Raw genomic sequence first — 23,364 nt, forward strand, 5'->3', positions numbered from 1 at the left:
GACCGATTTTGTTGGTTGATGGCTCATTCTTTTTCTCGTGAGTGGCAGATGTGCCTTTTCATATTTCCAAGGCCCTCAAAGGGCCCCTTTGGCCTTGAATTCAATAAAAGACTGATTTTCTTCTTATCATGTCCGTTTTTAACTGATTTGGTGATAATTTTAAAAGTTGGTTAGGCCTTGGGACCAGTGCTACGTGTGTAGGGATTGCAATCCCGTAGGTTTTTAAATCCCGCAGAAGTAACCTGATGTAAGCGCTAGGCCGCGGGTTCGATTCCCGCCCGGGGCGGATTTTATCCTAATGTGATAATGTTCGTTCTCGGAACGGCTGGCTTTCCTCCTATCCTGTCTTCCTTCTCTCTTCGATTTCGGGACGATAAGGATAAGACCTTAGCAGTTCCAGTTCCCTCTGTCTAACCTCAAAAAAAAAAAAATAAAAAAAAAAAAAATGTTTTAATAAAGTTAGCCATAACCAAGAAGCTATTGATTGTGTTTGGTTATGGTTAAGGTAAAGAGATATGTGATTGTTTTGTTAAAGAAAAGTAATAGAAAGTAATTACAGTGGAACCTCGATTATTTCAACCTCCATTTTTTCAACTCTCTATTATTTCAACCCCAAAATCAGTTCAAAATAGGCTAGGTATTTATTAACCATTTTGTTCTTTTGTATCTAAAAATTTTGTCCCTTTTTCATTGTTTTATACGGAATTTCAATTATTTCAACTTTCGATTACAGTGTTTTTCGTTTATAACGACCTGCTGGATATAACGACCGAAAATCCCGGTCCCTTGAAATTCTCTATCTCGTAGCGTGTATTTCCATTTGGATAGGTATAGCGACCTCGGTTATAACGACCAAATTTTGGGTAAAAATTGGAAACCGCATTCGGTTATAACGACGAACCGGCTAAAACAAGTTTGATTTTTGTTTCATTTAGTTTCAAATATTATGTAAGTTTGTAACGGAAATAATTTACGAAGTTTTCTTGTCTCTTGTCTGCAGTGTTCTGTGTTCTCCTTGTAAAGTTGAAGAAAGGTGCCATTCTAAGTGTTTATAGTAGTGGTAGTAGGTAGTGTTTAAATTTACCCCTGTATGTATTTATGAAACTTTTTAAGTCGGACATCTGATTGACTGAGGACAAGATAAAGATTATATCTTATGTTTGACTTAAAAAAATTCATAAATAGAGGGGTAGTCTTATTTTTAGGTAACAAACGAAAATGAACAAGCGCAAATCACTTTCATTAGAGGAAAAAGCGCACGGAACTGGGGTGTTCCCATTCTACAATTTCTACCATATGGAAAAACAGAATTCTTTTGAACAAAACATGCCCCTTACCAAGAAAAAGAATCGCAAGTCTACTCATGCTGATATTGAAAAAGCTCTTCTAGAATGGTATAAAAATCAAAGAAATTTGAACATTCCAGTTAGTGGCCCGCTGATGCAAGAAAAGGCAAAAACCTTCCCTATGTACCTATTCCTTGCTTTTCACTAAAATATAAATACGTTTCTTCTTTCTTATTGAAATATCTACATAGTAATGGATGCATATTGCATAAATAACAAGCTGGGTCCGTCCCTCCGGCGTAAAAGTTAGGGTAAAAGAACACTCAAATAAGCATCATTCAATAGGATAAGGAAAGTCGTGTGATGTTCACACCAGATTTTTTCTGTTATGTTTTTATAATTCTTCTCGTTTATACAACTTTTATTTTATGAGACCGGGAGCTGTGGTACATTTTTTCTACCTCATAAGGTACAAAATTTTCTTGCTATGGATCTGATGGGGGTTGAAGAGTACATTTCAAAAATATGAGTCTTAGTGGCCAAACCGGGGGCTTTATCCCTGGAGAAGAGGGTAAAAATCGCAAAACGGGGCACAAATTTACCTCATAAGGTACATGGCTGGAATTGATGTCAACTGACGCGGAAAGGTCTCCTGATTCCAAAAATACTCAACTAAGACGGTTTACTGGGGGCTTTCCCCAACTAAGACGGCTGTAAAATGTCCCAAACAGGGCCAAAATTTACCTCATAAGGTACATGGCTGGAACTGGTACCAAAAGACGCGAAATGGTCTCCTGATTCCAAGTATACCCAACTAAGACGGTTTTCCGGGGGCTTTCCTCAACTAAGACGGCCTTTTCTGAAAAAAAGGTCAAAACTTACCTCATAAGGTACATGGCTAAAATTGATATCAAAAGACGCGGAAAGGTCTCCTGATAATGCGCATAGCGACCGGTGCCAGCATGGTAGGTAAACATTGGATTTTAGGATTATTGAGATATTGGAAAAATCCTACAATGCTGCAGTGAGCACCAAAGTTGTGACATAATAACACAAAGAAACTGCATTTACATTTACATTAATAGAAGACTACATACAATTGGTTACTAGCTACTGCATCGCGAGGCTCGGGGAGAACGATTGACTGAATCTTTTATTAAAAATTCAGTCGGAAAAGACGGTTTAGATCTCTCATCGTTCTCAGACCGAAAAGCAGCTGAGTAAGATCATAAAAGAACAATGGTTTGGTAGTGCCACCCTGACACCGGCAAAGCAATATCTCTGGAACGGTAAAAGCACAAACGGTAATTTTGCGACACAAACCAGCACAATCGAAGAACTATCCAATGGTGTGGTTAAATATCCAACATGGCCGGGCTAATACCGTTAAGCCAGCCTGGCCAATCCGGCCATCTTAAAAGTTGAATATCTCGTGAACCGTATAAGCACAAACGATGATTTTTACGGCATACTCGTAAAACAGCACAAACGATTAGGCCCATTAAAACATCGAATTTCCAATGTGGTCGGGCCAGCCTAACTCACCTGAATATTTGTTGGAAATTATGAGATACCATTAGCCGTTATCAGTGTTATTCTGGTGCACATTCTGTAGATATTAATAAGCATCACTGGTAGCTTTGATTTCATTCCTATCACAACTTCATTGATAACAACAAGGCAAATACGATCCATGGGTGTAGCCAGCATCTCATCCAAGGGGGGGGGGGTTAGGGAGGACATATAAGCGGGGTATATTCTATTCTATTCTATTATGAAAGAAGCAAAATATAAATTAGAGCGAAAAATATTCTCTTCAACCTTTCAGACATTCAGCCCTTTTGAACTGCAAATATTAAGCGCCGCAGTTGAAAATTTTCAAAAGTATGTAGTATGTACCTAAAGCTTGATATGTATACGTTAATTTTTGACGTACTTAATTCTTAGATACTTTTTTTCTTGTAATTACCAATAGCGGAACACTAAAGTTAACAAAATAAATAAATACGTACGTAAATTAGAGACCCGCAGACGATTTTTTTTTCTTCTTTTTTTTAAATTTTATTCTAAATCTTCAGAAATTCAGTTTTACCGAAATTAAAATGTTCAGCGCCACAGGCGATTTACTCTATGTGTAGGCCCTTCATTCAAGATAGCAACGAGTGTCCATGATAAAGTAAGTCTAATTAATGTATTGACCGTTGCAATGAACTCTCAAGAATACGTAAGATTCGTACATATATGTAGATAGTTTCCTAAACCCCAAGTATCTATCGTTTTAACGGCACTTTTCACCTCCCTTTCCAGGCAAGGTACGGCACATAGCAACCAATGTGAAGAAACCCGCGTATGGCACAAGCGAGACAACAAATGGCAGAACGTACATTTCCATCGATCCTCCAACAGCTCTCTACTTGGACACAAATAAGCCCGTGTTAACATCCACCCTGGGATAGTTCATGTTTAACATCCATGCTTCTTTCGTTCTGGGAAAGTCCATGTTAACATCCACACGCCATACATCTTTGGAGAGTCCATGTCGAAATCCACACATCCTGGGAAAGTGAATGTCAACAGCCACAGTCCATGTCAATATCCATACGCCTCACATCCTGGTAAAGTCCATGTCAACGTAAATACAGAAATATAAACACACTCGTCTGTGCCGTAGCATGTCCATATTGCCCACCCTGTAGTATGTCTCTCATCAGATCAGGGCCGTATCCAGGATACTCCAAATTTTCGGAGTCTGGCCTACAGTAAAGAAGAAAAATGAAGCTCGAGAGAGGGTCCCTCTAAATACGGCCCTGCATTAGATAGAATAGAATATAACTTGTTTATCCTGCTCGAATGAGACTAAAACACCCTGGGATAGTTCATGTTTAACATCCATGCTTCTTTCGTTCTGGGAAAGTCCATGTTAACATCCACACGCCATACATCTTTGGAGACTTGGAGAGTCCATGTCGAAATCCACACATCCTAGGAAAGTGAATGTCAACAGCCACAGTCCATGTCAATATCCATACGCCTCACATCCTGGTAAAGTCCATGTCAACGTAAATACAGAAATATAAATACACTCGTCTGTGCCGTAGCATGTCCATATTGCCCATCCTGTAGTATGTCTCTCATCAGATCAGGGCCGTATCCAGGATACTCCAAATTTTCGGAGTCTGGCCTACAGTAAAGAAGAAAAATGAAGCTCGAAAGAGGGTCCCTCTAAATACGGCCCTGCATTAGATAGGCGAAATTACTCCCCATTTAGGTGCTGGGTCACCGATTCCATTTTTGTTTGGGACGGTAGCGCATAGTGTGTTCAGTGTTCTTCATCCTTTACTTACTGAAAATAGTAAGTGATTATTCCACCTGCAGATAGGTACATTGTATATGGATTTCTAACTTCCCTCTTTAACTTGTTTTTGTGTGGACGAACACACTTGATGTTTGAACATCAAGTTGTGACTTGACACTTAGAGATGTGTAAAGACAGAGACCAATTGTAAAGGTTCGATAAGTTCCGCTCTCGACCAACATTTTGAATTTCGTTTATGTTTTTAGTTTGATAACTATGCAGCTAATAGGGAGCGCGCAGCGCGACCGTTTTTTGTTTTTGTTTTTGTTTTTTTTTTTTTTCATTTTCCGCAAGTTCGGCCATGCCTTTCCACAAGTTTGGCCATGCCTCGGGATGAACTAGCGGGATTCCGGAGTGAAGCGACGGAATTCAGCTAGTAAATGCCATATTTTCCAAAAATAAGTGCCATGTTTTTTAGTGCCATATTTTGGAAAAATAAGTGCCATATTCTGAACTTCTCTGATTATTATGTATGACAAAAGATATCGATTCCGAGATCACAATATCAAACTGGCTCCGATCAGTTTTATTTGGTTCTTTTCTGAGTCAGGTGCCAATAGCATACCTATCAATCTCATAATTATTACTTGCACCTGTTTTATTTCTTTCGAAATAGTTTGTTTCTTTAATATTCATCATGGTTGATATTGCCAAGTGCTTTGAAACTGTCCTTCCCCTGATAGAGCATGCAGGAGAGGTAAGACTTTAAGTAACCTACTTACTAAAACTTTCATTAAGACTATACATGTAGGTAATATAGGGAACCTATTCAAGATACCTCAAAAACACAAAATAATGTGAAAATTAGGTCCAGTTTGACGAAGAAATCGTTTTTTTTTTTTCCTTTTTTTTACATATTATGTATCTGATAGAGGGTCTAAGTGAAATTTTGTTATTTTTACTTTCCTTATCCTATAGGAAGAATAAAACCTTAAAAAAAAAAAAAAAAAAAAAAAAAAAAAAAAAGTGTGTTCTTCATCCTTTACTTACTGAAAATAGTAGGTAAGTGATTATTCCACCTGCAGATAGGTACATTGTATATGGATTTCTAGCTTCCCTCTTTGAACTTGTTTGTGTGTGGACGGAACATCAAGTTGTGACTTGACACTTAGAGATGTGTAAAGACAGAGACCAATTGTAAAGGTTCAATAAAATTCGCCTTCGTACCTTACACAATCATTAGTAATGTCATTATTTCCAAGTAATGATGATGAAAAATCAGAAAATCCGGAATTCCATCATTAGTAATGATCATGTAAGGTACCTATAAAAAGTTCTGGTTATATAATTGACCCGGGTGAATATTTTCTGATCCCGTCTGGAATGGAATGAATTACCTCCTTCTAAGACCCAGGCATTACTCGTAAACCAGATTTGGTTAAGTTGTGCACAGAGTGAAAAACTTGAATAAGGTGAAGACAGAATAGAAAAGTTGATGAAAAATCTATGTAATTTCTTATTTATTTTGGGAGTAAGTATGCCGTATGCAACGTAAGACAGTGAACGGCCTCTCATTCACTTTGTCCACTTTCTTAACCCTTTCTGTCTCGTGTGACCAGTCCTGGTCACCGAACTGTACATGTTTTGTGTAAAACTCCTCGCATTGCCACTCTATGAGTGACTGACATATTATTACTGACTTCTTGTTTCTTTTTATTTCCTTCTTTTATAAATATTTTTATTCAATTAAAATTTCGAAATAATTACTTTAGTTGTTAACATTTTTCTAGTAAACTCTTATAGCCCTGTTTTTGACTTTTAAGTAATCCTTAAAAAAATATCACTATTCAAATCTTGTACATATTAATATTATTACTTTTATCCAAATATCTTCGAAAAAATATTCTCATTCATTGCTCTCTTCATAGACATTTTACTTAAACAAATGACACCTTACGCACCTCTTGTAAAGTTAATGACAATGAATGTATAAACTTTACATTCCGATCATAACTACTTACAAAGTCATGAGTTTGTCAAAATTAGAAACCTTTCAAATTACATTGGTTGTTGGACGACTTCTTTGGAACTTCAAGCAGTTTTCCCTGATTAAGCTCATCCAAAAAACCAACGAATATAAAATTAAAAACTTTTTTTTTTAGTGTGTTGAATTTTCTGTTGTTGATTCATAATTATGAACAAAAAAATTGCATTGATTTTAAAATCATTTTCTTTGTTAAACTTTTTACCTTTAATTAAAACTAAATAAATTGTACATAGTAATGAAAAAAATTAATCAATTACCTCATGGGTAAAACTACATAATATTGTATAATCAAGGCCAGTTGAACTCAGTATTGTTTTGATTCCGTGAGACCAAATTGAGGCGAGGAAATTAACCTTTGGTATTTTTTCCGCTGGTCCTTGATTATTTCCTTATTCTTTGTAAATAAATTGGTTTTTATAGTTCTAATAATTTTACTAATAGGTACTCAATTTTTACGAATCACAATATTGCAACTAATTTAAAGTCCGCCTCTTTCAAAGTTTTGTCAGTGTTTTCTATTTATCCTGGAGCTTCGTCTTAATTGTTCTTACATTTTTTGCATATTTGGAACCTTCTGTTGATACATAATTACATATGTATGTGTTAACATGCAATGCGCACAGAAAGCTTATTGACATTTCTTTGAAATTTTAATTTTTCAAATATTAAGAAAAAAAAAAATCATGGAATAACCAACTTTGAAATAAATTTTTCCCTTGATAGTTTAATTTATTTTATTTCTTTTCTTTTCATTATTTGTTGTACTTATTTTTTTACTTTTCATCGCACTAATGATCATTTTCTTTCACTGTTTCTAGTCCTCATTTCATTCATAATTCCATGATACGCTATCTGTTTCGGATTTTTTCATAGTTTCCATTTTTCGCTCATTGCTGCGTTGACATTTTGTTCTATGCGGTAGCCATATTGTTTGTATACCAATCAAAAATATATCAATATAAGATCTTTTAAGGCCAGGACCACAGAGTTTAAACTTAGTTTCAGTTAATCTGATTTCTGATTGGCTGAATTTTAATCCAAAGTTTAAAACCACCAATCATGCTTGATGAAATGAGTTTATCTTAAACCAAGATAGTGGCCCTAGCCATTATTAAAACTTTCTAGTCCTTATTATGTTTTTGTTCATTTTTGTATTTTTACATAGGAGTTATTGATTTTTTAAAGGTTACTTTTTTGTGTTAATAATTTATTATTTTTTAGATCGGTTACCTATACATTTTTTCCCGTTTTGCTGCATTCATTTTGGATAATTTAGGCATGAAAATAAGAGTGAATCGTTTTTTCTTGAATAATAAGCGCCTTTCTTTTCTGTATTAAATAATATTTATTATTTCCTATAATGAGCTTCGAATTTAATTTTTCATTATATTTCCTTTCCATTACTAAAATAACTCGGTAAAAATTGAACTTTATTCATGTAAGCTGTTATTAAAAACAAACCTACAATAACCAATTTTAAATTTCTTCATTCAAAGAAATTTGCCCATGTGTCCATAAAAAAAAAAGAGTTTGTCCACGAAAGAATTAAAAAGAAAAATGCTTGTACAAAAATAAACAAGACTTTAATAAATAAAATGTAAATAATAAACAAATCAATAATAATGACAAAAAGTTTCAACCAATATTAACTTATGATTGATTAATTTAATCGATTATAAATTATTATTTAACAATGGCACACACCTTTTCCAACTGGTTAAATCTCATATCTTTGTTTAGAAGAACACCAGAACACCATTGTTATCCGAGAAACTAAATCCATATTGTTCATTAAATTTTATTTCACAGTGCAATATTCAATTTGATCTTTTTTCCCGTTTGCTTAGTTTATCAAAATCGTTGATTGCACTTTAATTAATGATCCTCTTTTAGAAAATTGTAAAATAAAAACCAACCAAACATTTTACCACTTTCCTATTATTACACGTTTTAAAATTCGATTTTATAACAATACCCAATAACTCCACCGATCCATTCTTTGCTGTATACCTACTGAAGGAAGTTTGTGGTGTTATAAAAGTTGAGTGAGTTACCTTGTGTAACTCATTATTTGAAGTATCCGTGTTTTCATAGGTAGGTTTGTTAATCACCAAATACTAAAGGGCAAAATATATACAGGGGGGACTGTACTTCTGGAACCACAAATGTCAATCACTCTCACGTTAGACTAGTACACAAGCGCAGATGCATGAAAAACGGCCAACATAGAGTTAAGATTGTAAACATATGTGTTAAAGGTGTAGCAATAAACTGTATGAGTAGTATACCTATTCAAATCGAAAAATATGTCTCAAAATTTAGAAGAGTTCATATGAAGTCCATAAAAGATTTCACTGAATTTTCGTCAGCCTTTAGGTAGTTTTCCAATGGTTCCAGAATTACGAAACTCCCTGTATACCAAACTTTGCTCTCTGTTCTCTTATAATAAATAGTTTTCCTCCATTGACTTCTTCTATTACATAATAATTAAATAGGACATAATTATTTTTACCCTTTTTTTAAATTGCTACATAACATTTTAAATTAAATTATTTATTTATATTCTCTTGTTACATAGATCCTATAACTCTTATTATTATTGATTGTATTTCATTATTTTATTTAATTAATTAAAATTATTACTATAAAAATATAAATATATTTTATCCTGAACGGATAATGTTCGTTCTCGGAACGGCTGGCTTTCTTCTATCCTGTCTTCCTTTTCTCTTCGATTTCGGGACAATAAGCTCTTGGCAGAGACAGTTCCCTCTATCAAACCTCTTATAAAAAAATCACTTCCTTATGAAAGAATCTCTTAACAGAGAGAACCTGGTAAGGAGAGAGAGCATTGAAAAGGATCATAGCTATAATGAGAGGATAACTTACATCAAGTTGTGCTTGGAATTCATCCTGAGGTTCTACTTTGGGTTTGGGTCGCTTGAACGTATCCCCAGGGGATTTGATAGCAACACCAGCAGCGTTCTGGAACAATAAAACAACACATAGGATGGAGTTAAACATACAAATCATACAATAGAGTTTAGGGAGTATATCAGATGGGCCCAGCCAGCCTAGTTACCTTGGAGGCTAAGCGTCTGCCTCGTAAATGCTAGGTCGCGGGTTTGATTCCCGCCCGGGACGGATTTTGTCCTAAACAGATAAGGTTGACTTTGTTCTTAGAACGGCTGGCTTTCTCCTATCTTGCCCTTCTCTCTTCGATTTCGGGACGATAAGAACTCCGTTGTTATGGGACTAGGATCAAAACTTGCTTGAACGATAAATGTAGTAGGTACTATCGAAAAAATAATTTCCCTACACTTAAATCAGAAAAATAAAGAGACCTAGTAGGAAAAGGAATAGCATAACTTACCTCGGAAGACGTAAGGTTTGGCTTGGCATCACACGTATGGCCACACGGACAGGTAACTCCTGCTGTACTCTGCAATACAATGTAGAATAGGGTGTTATTGTTATTTTCACTGACATACATCCCATTCCCACAGCATTTAGGACCCCCACAGGGATATTTAAGGGGCCCTAAATGTAGTAATTTAGAGGAAGAGGGAGAAAAAAACTGTCTATAATTTAGAGCAGTGGCATGCGATTGTCCAGATTGTCACCTAACCGGATATTAACCATGCCCAATGTTGCTTAACTTCAGAGATCTTTTGGGAACTGGGTGCATCTGCATATGCATACAACGTACTATCATCGCTGTCGGTATGTAGCTCCCCCCCCCCCCCCGCTATTTGCTGCGCTATTATCCAAGCAAACCAGGCTCTGTTACAACCTTTATGCAAGAAGTGGGTTGGCTGGAAGAGCTCCTTTACGAGAACCCTGCCACTAAAAATAAGGCCTTAAAAAAAGAATAAGGATATAATGACTGTTTTATGCAAGTATGTAGTAGTAGTAGTAGTATACAGCTACTTTTACTTACCATAGAATACAAATACTCACCTTACTTACTAATACTTACTCGATCTTCAGCATGTCTGTTCGCCTCAAGACTTCCTCTGTCGGCACTCTGTCCTCCCAACTGATCTTGGCTATCGACCTCAGGCAACCACACACATACATACACACATACATGTGTGATTTCAGGTGTCCATCGTGTCCGATGCTACCATTGTGTCCAATCTTTGTCTGCATATGGCGTTCCTTTGATAGGATTTGAGTCCAGCAAGTGATCTGCAGCTCTTGCTACATGCAATGCATATTAGTGCTGTATTTTGTTGGTCAGTTGGCTGTGATACTGTGGGAGGATGTGTTTGGCTCCTTTGATCATTGGAATCTCCTGGTGTTGGGGTTCCTTGTGTGCCTACAAGTCTGATGGGTTTGATTGCTGTTGTGTTGGCATGTATGTGTTTGCTCTTGACGTGGCTAGAATATCCAGATTTGGATTTGCATACCATGTTGCATATTGTGCATTTGAGATCATCTGGATATGGTGGTGGATCGTTTCTGTTTTGGGTTTGGTGGTTCTCTTTGATATGGGAGTACACTTCTTGTCTTCCTCTTTCTCCTTGCTTGATGAAGTGGTTGCAGAGAGGGCACTTCCAGTTACCCCTCCCCCCCTAGACCCGATGCTGGCTACGCCCATGGTTGGAACGCAAATCGGATGATTTGTTTTTTCGGACGCAACTGGTGTTCCTCCGATAGTAGTACACCCGTCCTCCGTACGAGCACACACACTTCTAGGATTAAATATTAAATTTATATTCTCCATTCTGTTCCGCAGATCGTTGTCGAAGGATTTAACAGTATCAAAAACATTGAGACGAAAACTACTAGTTGGGACCTAGTCACTGAATACGATAAAAAAGTTGAGAAGACATTGATTTCTCGAATTCAGAACCATTTTCCTACTCACAAGTAAGTTTTTATACATAGATACCTTTCAGAATACACTTTTTTTTTCTTGAGGAAACAAGCTCGGTCCCAAAGTCTTTTTTTGCTACCAGTTGGGTCCCGACTTTGAGAATTAGTGAAAAGTTGGTTCCCGGGTTTGAGAGAGTCTAAGTACTTACCAATTGGGTCCCACACTTAACTTGATAGGTACGGTCTAGAAGATGCAGTTGTTTGATTTTGGTGGTTGCTTTTAGATTTCTACGATTGAACATGTTTGAATCGTTTCTGAAGTTAAGGTCTATGCCACCTATGTTTTTATTTGTGATGTTGTTTATTATGATTTGCATGTATATGATGAATAAAAGCGGGGCCATCACACACCCTTGTCGAACTCCGGTTTTTACTGAAAAGGCTGGTATCTTGCAGTTTTCTACTTGTACGATGGTGTCAAATTTCAAGTCTCTAGCTCTTACCGTTCTCGAGATATTTTGTTTACAGACAGAAGGACAGACAGACACACACACACGGACCAATGGCTGAAACTTTGGATTTATAGGCTCTAAGGACCTCAAAACGTGTTTTACTGACACTAAAAACTGACCATCGAAAATTTGACCCGATTACATTACTTTCCTTCCTATATAGGATAAGGACAGTAAAAAACCCATAAGATAGACCCTACACAGTTTCAGTTACTACACGGAAAAGTTCCATCAAACCACTTTATAAGTTAAGCTTCCATCATTTGTCACGCTTTCAGTAGGTACCTATGAACCTATGATAAATTATAGGATAAGGAAAGTGAAAATCTGGTGTGAACATCACACGACTTTCTATCACATTTGCGGAATACGTATTTGAGTATTCAAAAGATATCAGGAGACAAATTCCTTCCACAGGAGACCTGGATCAGGAATAATAAGGAGCACATCAGCCCGAAATCACCGGATTCTTGTATCGAAGTCTGTGGACGCCTGAACGCAGTTCAGCTGCCATAGGAGCTCCTAAACACAAGAATTGTGCAAGTGAGTGCTAACACAGTAAGAAGAAAACTCGAGGATGCTGATTTGCAGCCCACCGAGTCAAGCGCATGAGATTTGCACGGGAACACGTCATTTGGATTCTGCAGCTATGGGACTCTGTCCTCTTTACTGATGAGGGTCGGGTGTGTTTGTATGCCAATGATAGGAGGTCTAAAGTGTATATAAGACCATGTGAGCGGATTAAACAGTGCTGCATATCAGAAACCGTCAGTTTGGAAGGAGGTTTCCTGCATGGTTTAGGGAGGAATATATTCAGAATACAAAACGGAAAGGGTTTTCATTCCCTGGGGAGCTGTAGGCGGTCTAACTGGTCAGCGACAAGTCCAAGACATGCTACAGGAACATGTTGAACGGTTCGCTCGTCGTAGGTTGTCAAACTGTCCTTTAATAGACGACAGTGCCCGCCCACACAAGCCTGCCTGTGTTCAACAGTACCTGGCGGAGATGAAAATTCAAGCTTCTGACTCACCCTCGGTAAATCCAGAGTTAAATCCTATTGAATACATGTGGAACCAGTTAAAAGGAAGAGTCTGAGCCAGAAAACCGACACCTTAAACGGTTCTTGAGCTCAAAAACACTCTTTTTGGCCTTTCCTCAAGAAGTTGTGATTTCTGTGATCAGATCGATGTCAAATCGACTCCGAACTGTCATATGAGCAAGAAAAGGCAACAGAAAACATGGATTCTCAAAATTGATTGTTTTTTTTTTTTAATTTTATTCAAGGTAAAAAAAACTTCATTCCAGATGCTTTTTTGACACCCTGTGGGAAAAACACAAATTTGGGACTAAAACTTAACTGTTTAAAATATTTAGTAAAAAAAATTAAAAATAAATAATAAGTTGACAATATTAGCTTCAAAAGACATCTGTTCGCCCGAGTGTTGCATCTGGCTCGGTCAATTCTCCTACCAATGGACGAGTGAGTGCTGGTTCGACTCCAGCCGGTACGAGTGGTTCGACTGCCGGACGGTCGGTGGGTGCTGCCGGTCCGGGTGGATCAACTGCCGGACGGTCTGTGGGTGCTGCTGGTACGAGTGGTTCAACTGCCAGACGGTCTGTCGGTGCTGCCAGTACGTGTGGCTCAACTGTGGGCGCTGCAACCTCTAGTGAGAATTGCGAGGCGGGAAACGGGCGACTTACCCAGGTATAAGGGGTCTGTCTGTCTGTCTGTCTGTCTGTCTGTCTGTCTGTCTGTCCGTCTGTCTATCAGTCAGTCTGTCCGTTCCCATAGAAGGAGTTATCCAAACCTGGTCGACCTATATATCAAATTAAAGGTCTTTTTACCAGGATCACGAAAATGGTGGTGCAAATTTTGACTTATCCAAACCTAGTCGACCTATATATCAAATTAAAGGTCTTTTTACCAGGAACACGAAAATGGTGGTGCAAATTTTGTCCAGAAAACCATTAGAACCGTCCGACTTACGATTGAGAAGTTGCGGGTTCGATACTCCCCTGTGTTTTCTTTCTTTTAGTACGTATTCGCAAATGTAATAAAGTCGTGTGATGTTCACACCAGATCCGAAGCAACATTGACTTTGGTTGATATCTGGATGAGTGACTGTCCGATTTTTACCAAATTATTACAGTCACGTCCTTGGACCATACCGGTATATCATACCAAATTTCATCGCTCTGCGACAAACCGTTCTTGAGATATTTTGTATACTACCTTTTTCTCACGAAACAATTCTTAAGTAACAATGACTTTGGTTGATATCTGGATGAGTGACTATCCGATTTTTACCGAATTTTTACAGTCGCGTCCTTGGACCATACCGGGATAGCATACCAAATTTCATCGCTCTACGACAAACCTTTATTGAGATATTTTGTATACCACCTTTTCTTATTGAAGAAACATTGACTTTGGTTGATATCTGGATGAGTGACTGTCCGATTTTTACCAAATTGTTACAGTCGCGTCCTTGGATCATACCGCGTCCTTGGATTTCATCGCTCTGCGACAAACCGTTCTTGAGATATTTTGTATACCACCTTTTCCCATTTTCCCATTTAAACCTGTAGTACACACATACATGATGGATATGATTTTTTCCCACTCGAGCGTTGAAATCTCCGACCATTATTATCCCATTGGCTTTTGGAGTTTTTCGTATTATGTTGTTTAGTTCTTCATAGAATTCGTCTTTTACAGATTCTTCGTCCACATTGGTTGGGGCATAACAACAGATGAACAGTGTTTTTGTCTTCTTCTCGATTATATCTACAGTTATTATTCTTGCATTAACACATGTGGGTTCGGATATCACACCTTTTCTGATGAGTTCTGTTTTAACACAGATGGCTACGCCGTGATCATTTCTGCCACTCGATTCTTCTGCACCTGACCAGAAGTAGGTATACCCAGCTTTCTTTTCTTCAAGTCTTCCGAAGCCTGTAGCCCGGCAATGTCAACGCCTAGTCTTTTCATTTCTCTTGCAACAACAGCAGTTTTTCTAGGGATGGTGATCGATTCTTTTCTTTGTGAGTCAAGCAGTGTTCGCACATTCCATGTTGCGATGTTCATGTTCAATCCTTGGTTTTTGAGTTTATGTTTTGGATTTGTATCTCTGTTGTTCGTTGTTCTATGATTGGATATGGTTAACGTACATTGACCCTCCCCAGACTCCGAGGGGCCTCTGCCTGGTAGTGAACTACCAGGGTGAGATTCAGGATTTGCATCCCTACTCACCTGGGGTATATCCGTTATTGTGTTTGTGTACGCCATATTTATTTAAAGATTGGGGGCACAATTTATTGTGCAAAGAATTTTTTAAAGTGGTAAAGGTTTGCGACCTTTCACACTGTCAGTTCGTCTCGTTTGTGATGAGGTCCGCAACCGAAGCTAGTGAACCTCTAAAAGAGGGAACCCGGTTTGGAGTGACCTTCTCTTGTTGGATCCTCCGCCTTTAGTTTTCTTAAAGCCGTTGTCCTGACTCTTCCGCGCTCAGAAAGCCTTATCTGCGCCCGTTGGTCGTTTTTCATCTGTAACCCTAGACAGGGACCCTTACATGGTACTATCCACCGGGCCAGCGGAACCAAGGTTTCGATCTGCACACACGTCCACATCGATTGCAGATGAACCCGCTGGGACCTGCTGCGGCTGTGCTGGATGGTACGGGAGGTGGTGGCGCTGGCTGGGGCGGCGCAGGAGTTGCCGCGGATGATGGGTGGAGCTTCAGGGGACGGAGACCAGGGGGAGCCATGTCTGGGTGTCGGTGCCTCAGGTGACTAGTGAGGCCAGACTTTGTGCCGCATGTGAATCCACAGTGCTCGCAAACGAGTGATGTCAGTTTGCGTGCTTCAGCTTCCTCGCGGTGACATTGGGTGATATGTGACTGAACGTATTGACATCCGTGTCGCCCATGTCTCAGGAATGCACACAAAGGACACTTCCAGTCCCAGTTCTCCTCCTCTTCATGTCTGATGGCTCTCTTCTCTGCAGCTGTTTTTTAACGAGGTGTTACTCCTCCCCCTCCACACTTCTTGTCTCTTGAAGACAAGCCCCCGGCTTGGGACGGGCGTAGCGGTGTTACACACTAATTACATACATACATACATACATACATACATACATACATACATACATACATACATACATACATACATACATACATACATCGTTCATCGATGCGATGTTGTCTGGCTTTGAACTGCTCTTCCACATTGCCCCTGAGATGACTGGACAGCCCCGCCTCCCAGCTTTGGTCTTTGATTGGTGCCCGCAGTGTTCACATAGCAGTGCCTTGTTGGAGTTTGTGACGGGAAGTTTGTCTTTGTGTGCTTGTGTTATGTGAGAGTTGGCATATTGACGGCCTCTCCTGCCTTCTCTTTTGAACTCACAGAAAGGACATTTCCATTCCCACTTCTCTTCTTCCACTTGCTTTATTTCTCTCTTTTGCGTCATTAATTGGAGGTTTTCAACATGAGCTTTCTGAACGCTTTCATAGATTTTGGATCTCCAGAGTTTTCTGTCTGCAGCTTTTGTTCTCCAGTCAGATTCCATGATGTTAAGGACTTCGAGATCATTCTTAACAATCTTAACAAGGTCTGTCCAACGTTTCTTAGGTTTTTGTTGGAGACGGAGACCCTCGCTGAGCTGAGAGAAGGTAACTTGATGTGGGATCTTTAGTTCAGAAAAGGCTATCTGATGCGGAGCTCTGTTTTCGTCCATGCGGCTGATGTGGCCCGCCCATTTAAGTCGTTTGTTCTTGAGGATGTTGTCTATGCTGAACGTGTTTGTTCTTTCGAGGACTTCTTCGTTAGAATTTCCCGATTTTGAAAATTTGGACCGATTGCAATACTTTCATTACTAGTATAGCTCGCTATACTGTAGTAATAGAAAGTAAAAAAGTTGTTATTTATTGCTATATGACAAGGAGCTGTGCATTTTGAATTGCATTTTACATTTTTATTTTTCTTACAAAATCGGTTGTTTAACGTCTGGCACTTTGTTTGGCAGGAGCATCTGAAAAATCCTTGACCACTTCCTGATGATTGTGCTCGAAATCAAACGAAATAAACTCAAAACACGCACCCAAACAGCACGTGCTGTTCAACAGTTACTGATTACATTCAGGAATAGTAAACTCTAACTAGTAAGAGTTGATTATCTTTTTCCCGGGATCAACTTTCTCTAACAAGGTTTAGGAGGAGTCGACTCTAACTACACTCGCCTGCACAAAAAGCGACTCAAACTTAAAAATATCGAAATTCACTCTTCGTGCATGCTTCATGAGCCTTTTAGTAACTAAAATTATGTTTTTCTAAAAGCTGAGGTGTTACCTGATCTTTTGGTACCACTTGATTCACTTTTCGACTATTCTGACCTAAGATGTAGGGTGTTCAAAAACACTCTCCATTTTCGTGTTAATTAACACAGCGAGAAGGAGTTGAAAATTCACAGTTTTCGATATTTTTTGGACATTTCGGCCAGTATTTTTTCACTTCTGAAATGAATGTGTGTTCAAAAGATGTATCCGTTTCCATACTGTTGTCAAAATGACCACATATCTTGAAGTCAATGCTAAAGTGGTACTTATGTCAGAGCCAACGGTTCAGTCAACGGAACGTGTCCTTTGAGGTGGGTTTTAGCCAATCTGCTGTTTTCAGAGTATTCAAAAGATATCAGGAGACAAATTCCTTCCACAGGAGACCTGGATCAGGAATAATAAGGAGCACATCAGCCCGAAATCACCGGATTCTTGTATCGAAGTCTGTGGACGCCTGAACGCAGTTCAGCTGCCATAGGAGCTCCTAAACACAAGAATTGTGCAAGTGAGTGCTAACACAGTAAGAAGAAAACTCGAGGATGCTGATTTGCAGCCCACCGAGTCAAGCGCATGAGATTTGCACGGGAACACGTCATTTGGATTCTGCAGCTATGGGACTCTGTCCTCTTTACTGATGAGGGTCGGGTGTGTTTGTATGCCAATGATAGGAGGTCTAAAGTGTATATAAGACCATGTGAGCGGATTAAACAGTGCTGCATATCAGAAACCGTCAGTTTGGAAGGAGGTTTCCTGCATGGTTTAGGGAGGAATATATTCAGAATACAAAACGGAAAGGGTTTTCATTCCCTGGGGAGCTGTAGGCGGTCTAACTGGTCAGCGACAAGTCCAAGACATGCTACAGGAACATGTTGAACGGTTCGCTCGTCGTAGGTTGTCAAACTGTCCTTTAATAGACGACAGTGCCCGCCCACACAAGCCTGCCTGTGTTCAACAGTACCTGGCGGAGATGAAAATTCAAGCTTCTGACTCACCCTCGGTAAATCCAGAGTTAAATCCTATTGAATACATGTGGAACCAGTTAAAAGGAAGAGTCTGAGCCAGAAAACCGACACCTTAAACGGTTCTTGAGCTCAAAAACACTCTTTTTGGCCTTTCCTCAAGAAGTTGTGATTTCTGTGATCAGATCGATGTCAAATCGACTCCGAACTGTCATATGAGCAAGAAAAGGCAACAGAAAACATGGATTCTCAAAATTGATTGTTTTTTTTTTTAATTTTATTCAAGGTAAAAAAAACTTCATTCCAGATGCTTTTTTGACACCCTGTGGGAAAAACACAAATTTGGGACTAAAACTTAACTGTTTAAAATATTTAGTAAAAAAAATTAAAAATAAATAATAAGTTGACAATATTAGCTTCAAAAGACATCTGTTCGCCCGAGTGTTGCATCTGGCTCGGTCAATTCTCCTACCAATGGACGAGTGAGTGCTGGTTCGACTCCAGCCGGTACGAGTGGTTCGACTGCCGGACGGTCGGCCAAAAAAAGCCAAAAAAAGGTCTTTTGGCAAAAAGGCCAAAAAAAGTTAACATGTTATTATCAGAACGTAGGCGGGCTTCGAACCCGACTGAACGATCTAAAGCGTAGTGTGGAACTCTGTCAATATGATGTGATTTTTCTTGCTGAAACTTGGTTTGATGATGAATTCTCTGCTTCGGAGACAAGATTTCCTAACTATGATTTTTATCGTTCTGATAGAAATTTTTCTATTACTACGAAGACACGTGGGGGTGGGGTGGCAATAGCCGTGCACAGTAGATGTCAGTCCAAACAAATACCAACTGTTGCTCCTGTTCTTTCTTATGACCATTTGTTTGTTTCTTTACAGGTACAGAATGAGACCTTTCTACTTGGTTGCACGTATATTCCGCCCTCTTCTAGTTTGGAGTTCTATCTTGATCACTGTGCTGTAGTTGAACAATTGTGCTTGAGTCTTCCTGATGCGAGGGTGTATCTAGCTGGTGATTACAACCTACCTACGTCGGTATGGAGTTATGATGATGAATGTGGACTAAGTGTTGACTGTCCTTTGTCTTCTCCGGCTGTTCAGGTTTGTGAGTCGTTCAATAGCTGTTCCCTTCGTCAGGTGAACTCATGGCCTAATCGTCATAATGTGTTTTTGGACTTGTTGTTTTCTAGCGACGTGAATGTTTTGACATATGAGGCACTTGATCCTCTACTTCCACACCATTCTAATCACAATTCATTTCATTTTGATTTAGCTCTTAGACAACATATTGAATTTTTACCCCTTGACTCTATTGTATTCGACTATAAAAAGTGTGATATCAAAGCTTTGAAAAAATCTCTGTCCAACGTGAATTGGAATTCTTTACTCGGCCAACACGATCTTAAGTGTGTTGTCCAGTCTTTTTACAATGTTCTCTCTGCTGGAATTGCACTTTGCACTCCACAGAAACGTATTTTTTCCAGTTCTTATCCTCGATGGTTTTAGAGCGAGTTGAGAAAATTGACAGTGGAAAAGAAAAAAGCTCATGCTGAATTCAAACGGTCCAACCTCCAGACAGATTACATTCGTTTCTCTGTTTAAACGGTAAGAGACATCGAAAACATTTGGTCATGTGGATGTGAATATTCTAATCTATGTGATTTTTCACGCCGAATCGAATGGTGCTGCTTCTAGAACTGTCCTTGAGTAACGTTTCTCTTAGATGTCATCGTGTACTGGGTTATGTCCTTAGAAACTCTAAAGGTTTGTCCTTTGATGCCTTCTGTCTTCTCATCTTCTGTACAAAGCTTTGGTCAGATCTCTTCTGCGGGGGGGCGACCCTGTTTTTTTTTTTTTTTTTTTTTTTACTTTTTTTTCAAATCAACTTATTCTGCTCGTTTTAGTTAAAGTCAACTCTAACTAGGAATAGTCAACTCTAACTGAGAATCTACTTTGACTGTAACATATAAGTATATATATTGTATTTCTCCAGATTTATAGGCGAAGAAACGAGCAGCACGACCGTTTTGACCAATGACCCGACCTGGATTATTGATCCTATAGATGGCACTCTGAATTTTGTTCACCGCTTTCCTCACAGTTGTATATCGGTGGCTTTCGCTGTCGAGAGAGAGTTAGTAATTGGGATAGTGTATAATCCCATGCTCCAGCAAATGTTCACAGCACAGAAAGGGAAGGGGGCTTTCCTGAATGGAAAACGAATCCATACCAGCGATACTAAAGGTTGGTACATAGATAGACATACCTACAGTAAAAAAGACCCCACAAAAACACAAATGTGAAAAAAAGGCCAAGTCCCTATCCAAAAATGTCGGCCTATAAAAGTTGTGAGATCAGAAAATTAAGGCCAAGTCTGCATTCTCAGTTTTTCGTGTTGCTGAAAATGCTGGATCTCTATTTCTTCAACCTTCTCTCAATTTCAACTTGGCAATGTTTTCCTTTTATTTTCATGTTTAAAATAGGTATTTAATAATTTGAGAAGGAAAAACATTGCCAAGTTTAAATTGAGACATTGAGAGAAGGTTGAAGGAATTAAGATCCAGCATTTTCAGTAACACGAAAAACTGAGAATGCAGAATTGGCCTTAATTTTCTGATCTCACAACTTTTATAGGCCGACATTTTTGGATAGAACTTGGCCTTTTTTTCACATTTGTGTTTTTGTGGGGGATCTCACTCCTTTTTTCTAAGTGTGTATTTACAAATGATTATTAGGTTTTTTTTCACATTTGTGTTTTTGTGGGGGATCTCACTCCTTTTTTCTAAGTGTGTATTTACAAATGATTATTAGGTTGTTGTTGTTGTTGGTTGTCGGTTGTCGGTTGTTGGTTGTCGGTTGTTGGTTGTTGTTTGTTGTTGTTGTTGTTGTTGTTGTTGTTGTTGTTGTTGTTGTTGTCGCAGTTGTTGTTGTTGTCGCAGTTGTTGTTGGTGGTGGTGGTGAAACATTTTTTTTGATACCTAACTAAGCCTTTAGACAGTAAAAAAAGCGGTCGAAATACCGTTAACTGTAAAAAAAAAAAAAATACCGTAAAACACCGCTAACCGTTGTTTTAGGTATGGTTTCGGGGGAAGGGGGTCTACTCTCATAACTTTTTCGATATCTCTAACCGTTTACTGAAAACCGCCAAAAAGCGGTTGATTCCGCCTGTGGGCGGCACCCAGTCCAACTTTTGCCAAACTATGATTTTTATCGTTCTGATAGAAATTTTTCTATTACTACGAAGACACGTGGGGGTGGGGTGGCAATAGCCGTGCACAGTAGATGTCAGTCCAAACAAATACCAACTGTTGCTCCTGTTCTTTCCCTTTACTTACTCATCAAGACCTACCATCCTGCCAAATTTCAAGTTTCTACGACATCGGGAAGTGCCTCATAATTTTGATGAGTAAATCAGTCAAAAATAAGCGGTTTTCAAGCCGTTCTTTTAGTTATACATGCTTATTATGACTGCGAAATTCCGAAGTTCTAGCTTGAACGGAAGCTCTGGTGAGTCTTCACAAAATAAATTTGTTCCAATGTTCTATTTTCAAAGTGATCTTTTCTTACTACATTAGAACTCCAACTTAACCGGTGATAATGTTAGGCTGCAATGAAAACATTTGGTCTACGTGACTTTTTGGATATTTTTTATTGTGTCATGGAAAACTCTGAAGAAGAGTCGTCTGGAATTTTATGTGTTTAGAAAAATGGCTTATCCTGTGTTTTTCTGGAATAATATAATATGGAAATTGTGTTTCAAATAGAAAGTATTGTCTTCATTTATTTACAATAGTTAAAAGGTTATGGGCCCAGTACCCAGTTATGTTTTGACCGGAATGTAATATCTGTGGAATTTGCAGATCAGAAGGAACATAAATCCCTGTGGAATTTTGCAGGTGGAATTTATTAGATTTTGTTGGGGTTACGTGTTCTGCTCCTGAAGACATTGCAAATCTTTTTTCTTGTTCATTTTCTTCTGCCTATCAGGAGCCTCGTGAGCAGGTCCCAGTTTATCCGGTTAAGGACTGTATCGACTTCAATACTTGTCAGTTTTCTAGCGCTGAAGTTTTTCGTGCATTGTCTTCACTGCCCCTGAAGTTTTCATCTGGACCGGACAACATCCCTCCTTTTATCCTGAGGAAATGTGCTTCCGTTTTGGCTAATCCCCTCTCGGTTATCTTTAATCGGTCATTGTCATCTGGCATTTTTCCTGAGGCCTGGAAATTGAGTTTTATTATTCCGATCTTCAAGTCTGGTGATAGATGCAACGTAGGTAATTACAGAGGCGTCTGTATACAGTCTGCCATTCCCAAAGTCTTGGACAAGTTGGTTTCTATTAGTCTTTCTGCTGCGTGTAAGCATTTCATCTCTGATGAACAACACGGTTTCACTGCCAAGAGATCTACAGTAACTAATCTTCTTTGTTACCAACATGACATTATTGATGCTTTTCAGTCTAGCTCCTGTGTGCACTCTATTTACACAGATGTATCCAAGGCCTTTGATAGGGTTGATACTCGACTTCTGATCGGCAAATTAAAGTCTTATGGCATCGGGGATTCATTTCTGTCCTGGCTTTCGTCCTATTTCAGGGGTAGAACCCAGTCAGTGCTTGTCGGCAACTCCTTGTCCCGACCTATTCCTGTCTTGTCCGGTGTTGGGCAAGGAAGTCACTCTGGGCCTTTGCTGTTCAGTCTGTTCTTCAATGACCTTCCTCAAGTTATTCGTCACTCTTCTGTACTTATGTTTGCCGACGACGTTAAGCTGTACAAGACCATCAGGACCATAGGTGACTGTTACCTTCTTCAATGTGATTTAGATGCCTTCCACTCATGGCTACTCATCAATGGTATGTCACTTTCATTACATAAATGTTTTTTTATTGAATTTACTCGGAGCAAATCATTTGACTTTTCATATTCCATTGATGATCACTTCCTTGATAGGGTTCTCAGCATCAAGGATTTGGGCGTAACACTAGACCAGGAGCTTTCGTTTATACCATACATGAGTAACGTTTCTCTTAGATGTCATCGTGTACTGGGTTATGTCCTTAGAAACTCTAAAGGTTTGTCCTTTGATGCCTTCTGTCTTCTGTAC

At 38.8% G+C, this 23,364-nt stretch overlaps 1 protein-coding gene across 1 annotated transcript; it reads left to right on the top strand.

Moving 5' to 3' along the window:
• Window positions 1-5,154: 5,154 nt before the first annotated feature.
• Window positions 5,155-23,113, top strand: LOC103511680 (inositol monophosphatase 1-like; the record flags this gene model as incomplete). Its single annotated transcript, XM_008476410.3, has 4 exons — window positions 5,155-5,338; window positions 11,370-11,503; window positions 20,258-20,512; window positions 22,857-23,113. Coding segments are annotated over exons 1-4 (706 nt in total), but the record flags the coding sequence as incomplete, so codon positions are not given.
• Between the last annotated feature and the right edge of the window lie 251 nt (window positions 23,114-23,364).

Source organism: Diaphorina citri, unplaced genomic scaffold (genome assembly GCF_000475195.1).
Source record: "Diaphorina citri unplaced genomic scaffold, Diaci psyllid genome assembly version 1.1 scaffold739, whole genome shotgun sequence".
NCBI classification, from domain to species: Eukaryota; Metazoa; Arthropoda; class Insecta; order Hemiptera; family Psyllidae; genus Diaphorina; species Diaphorina citri.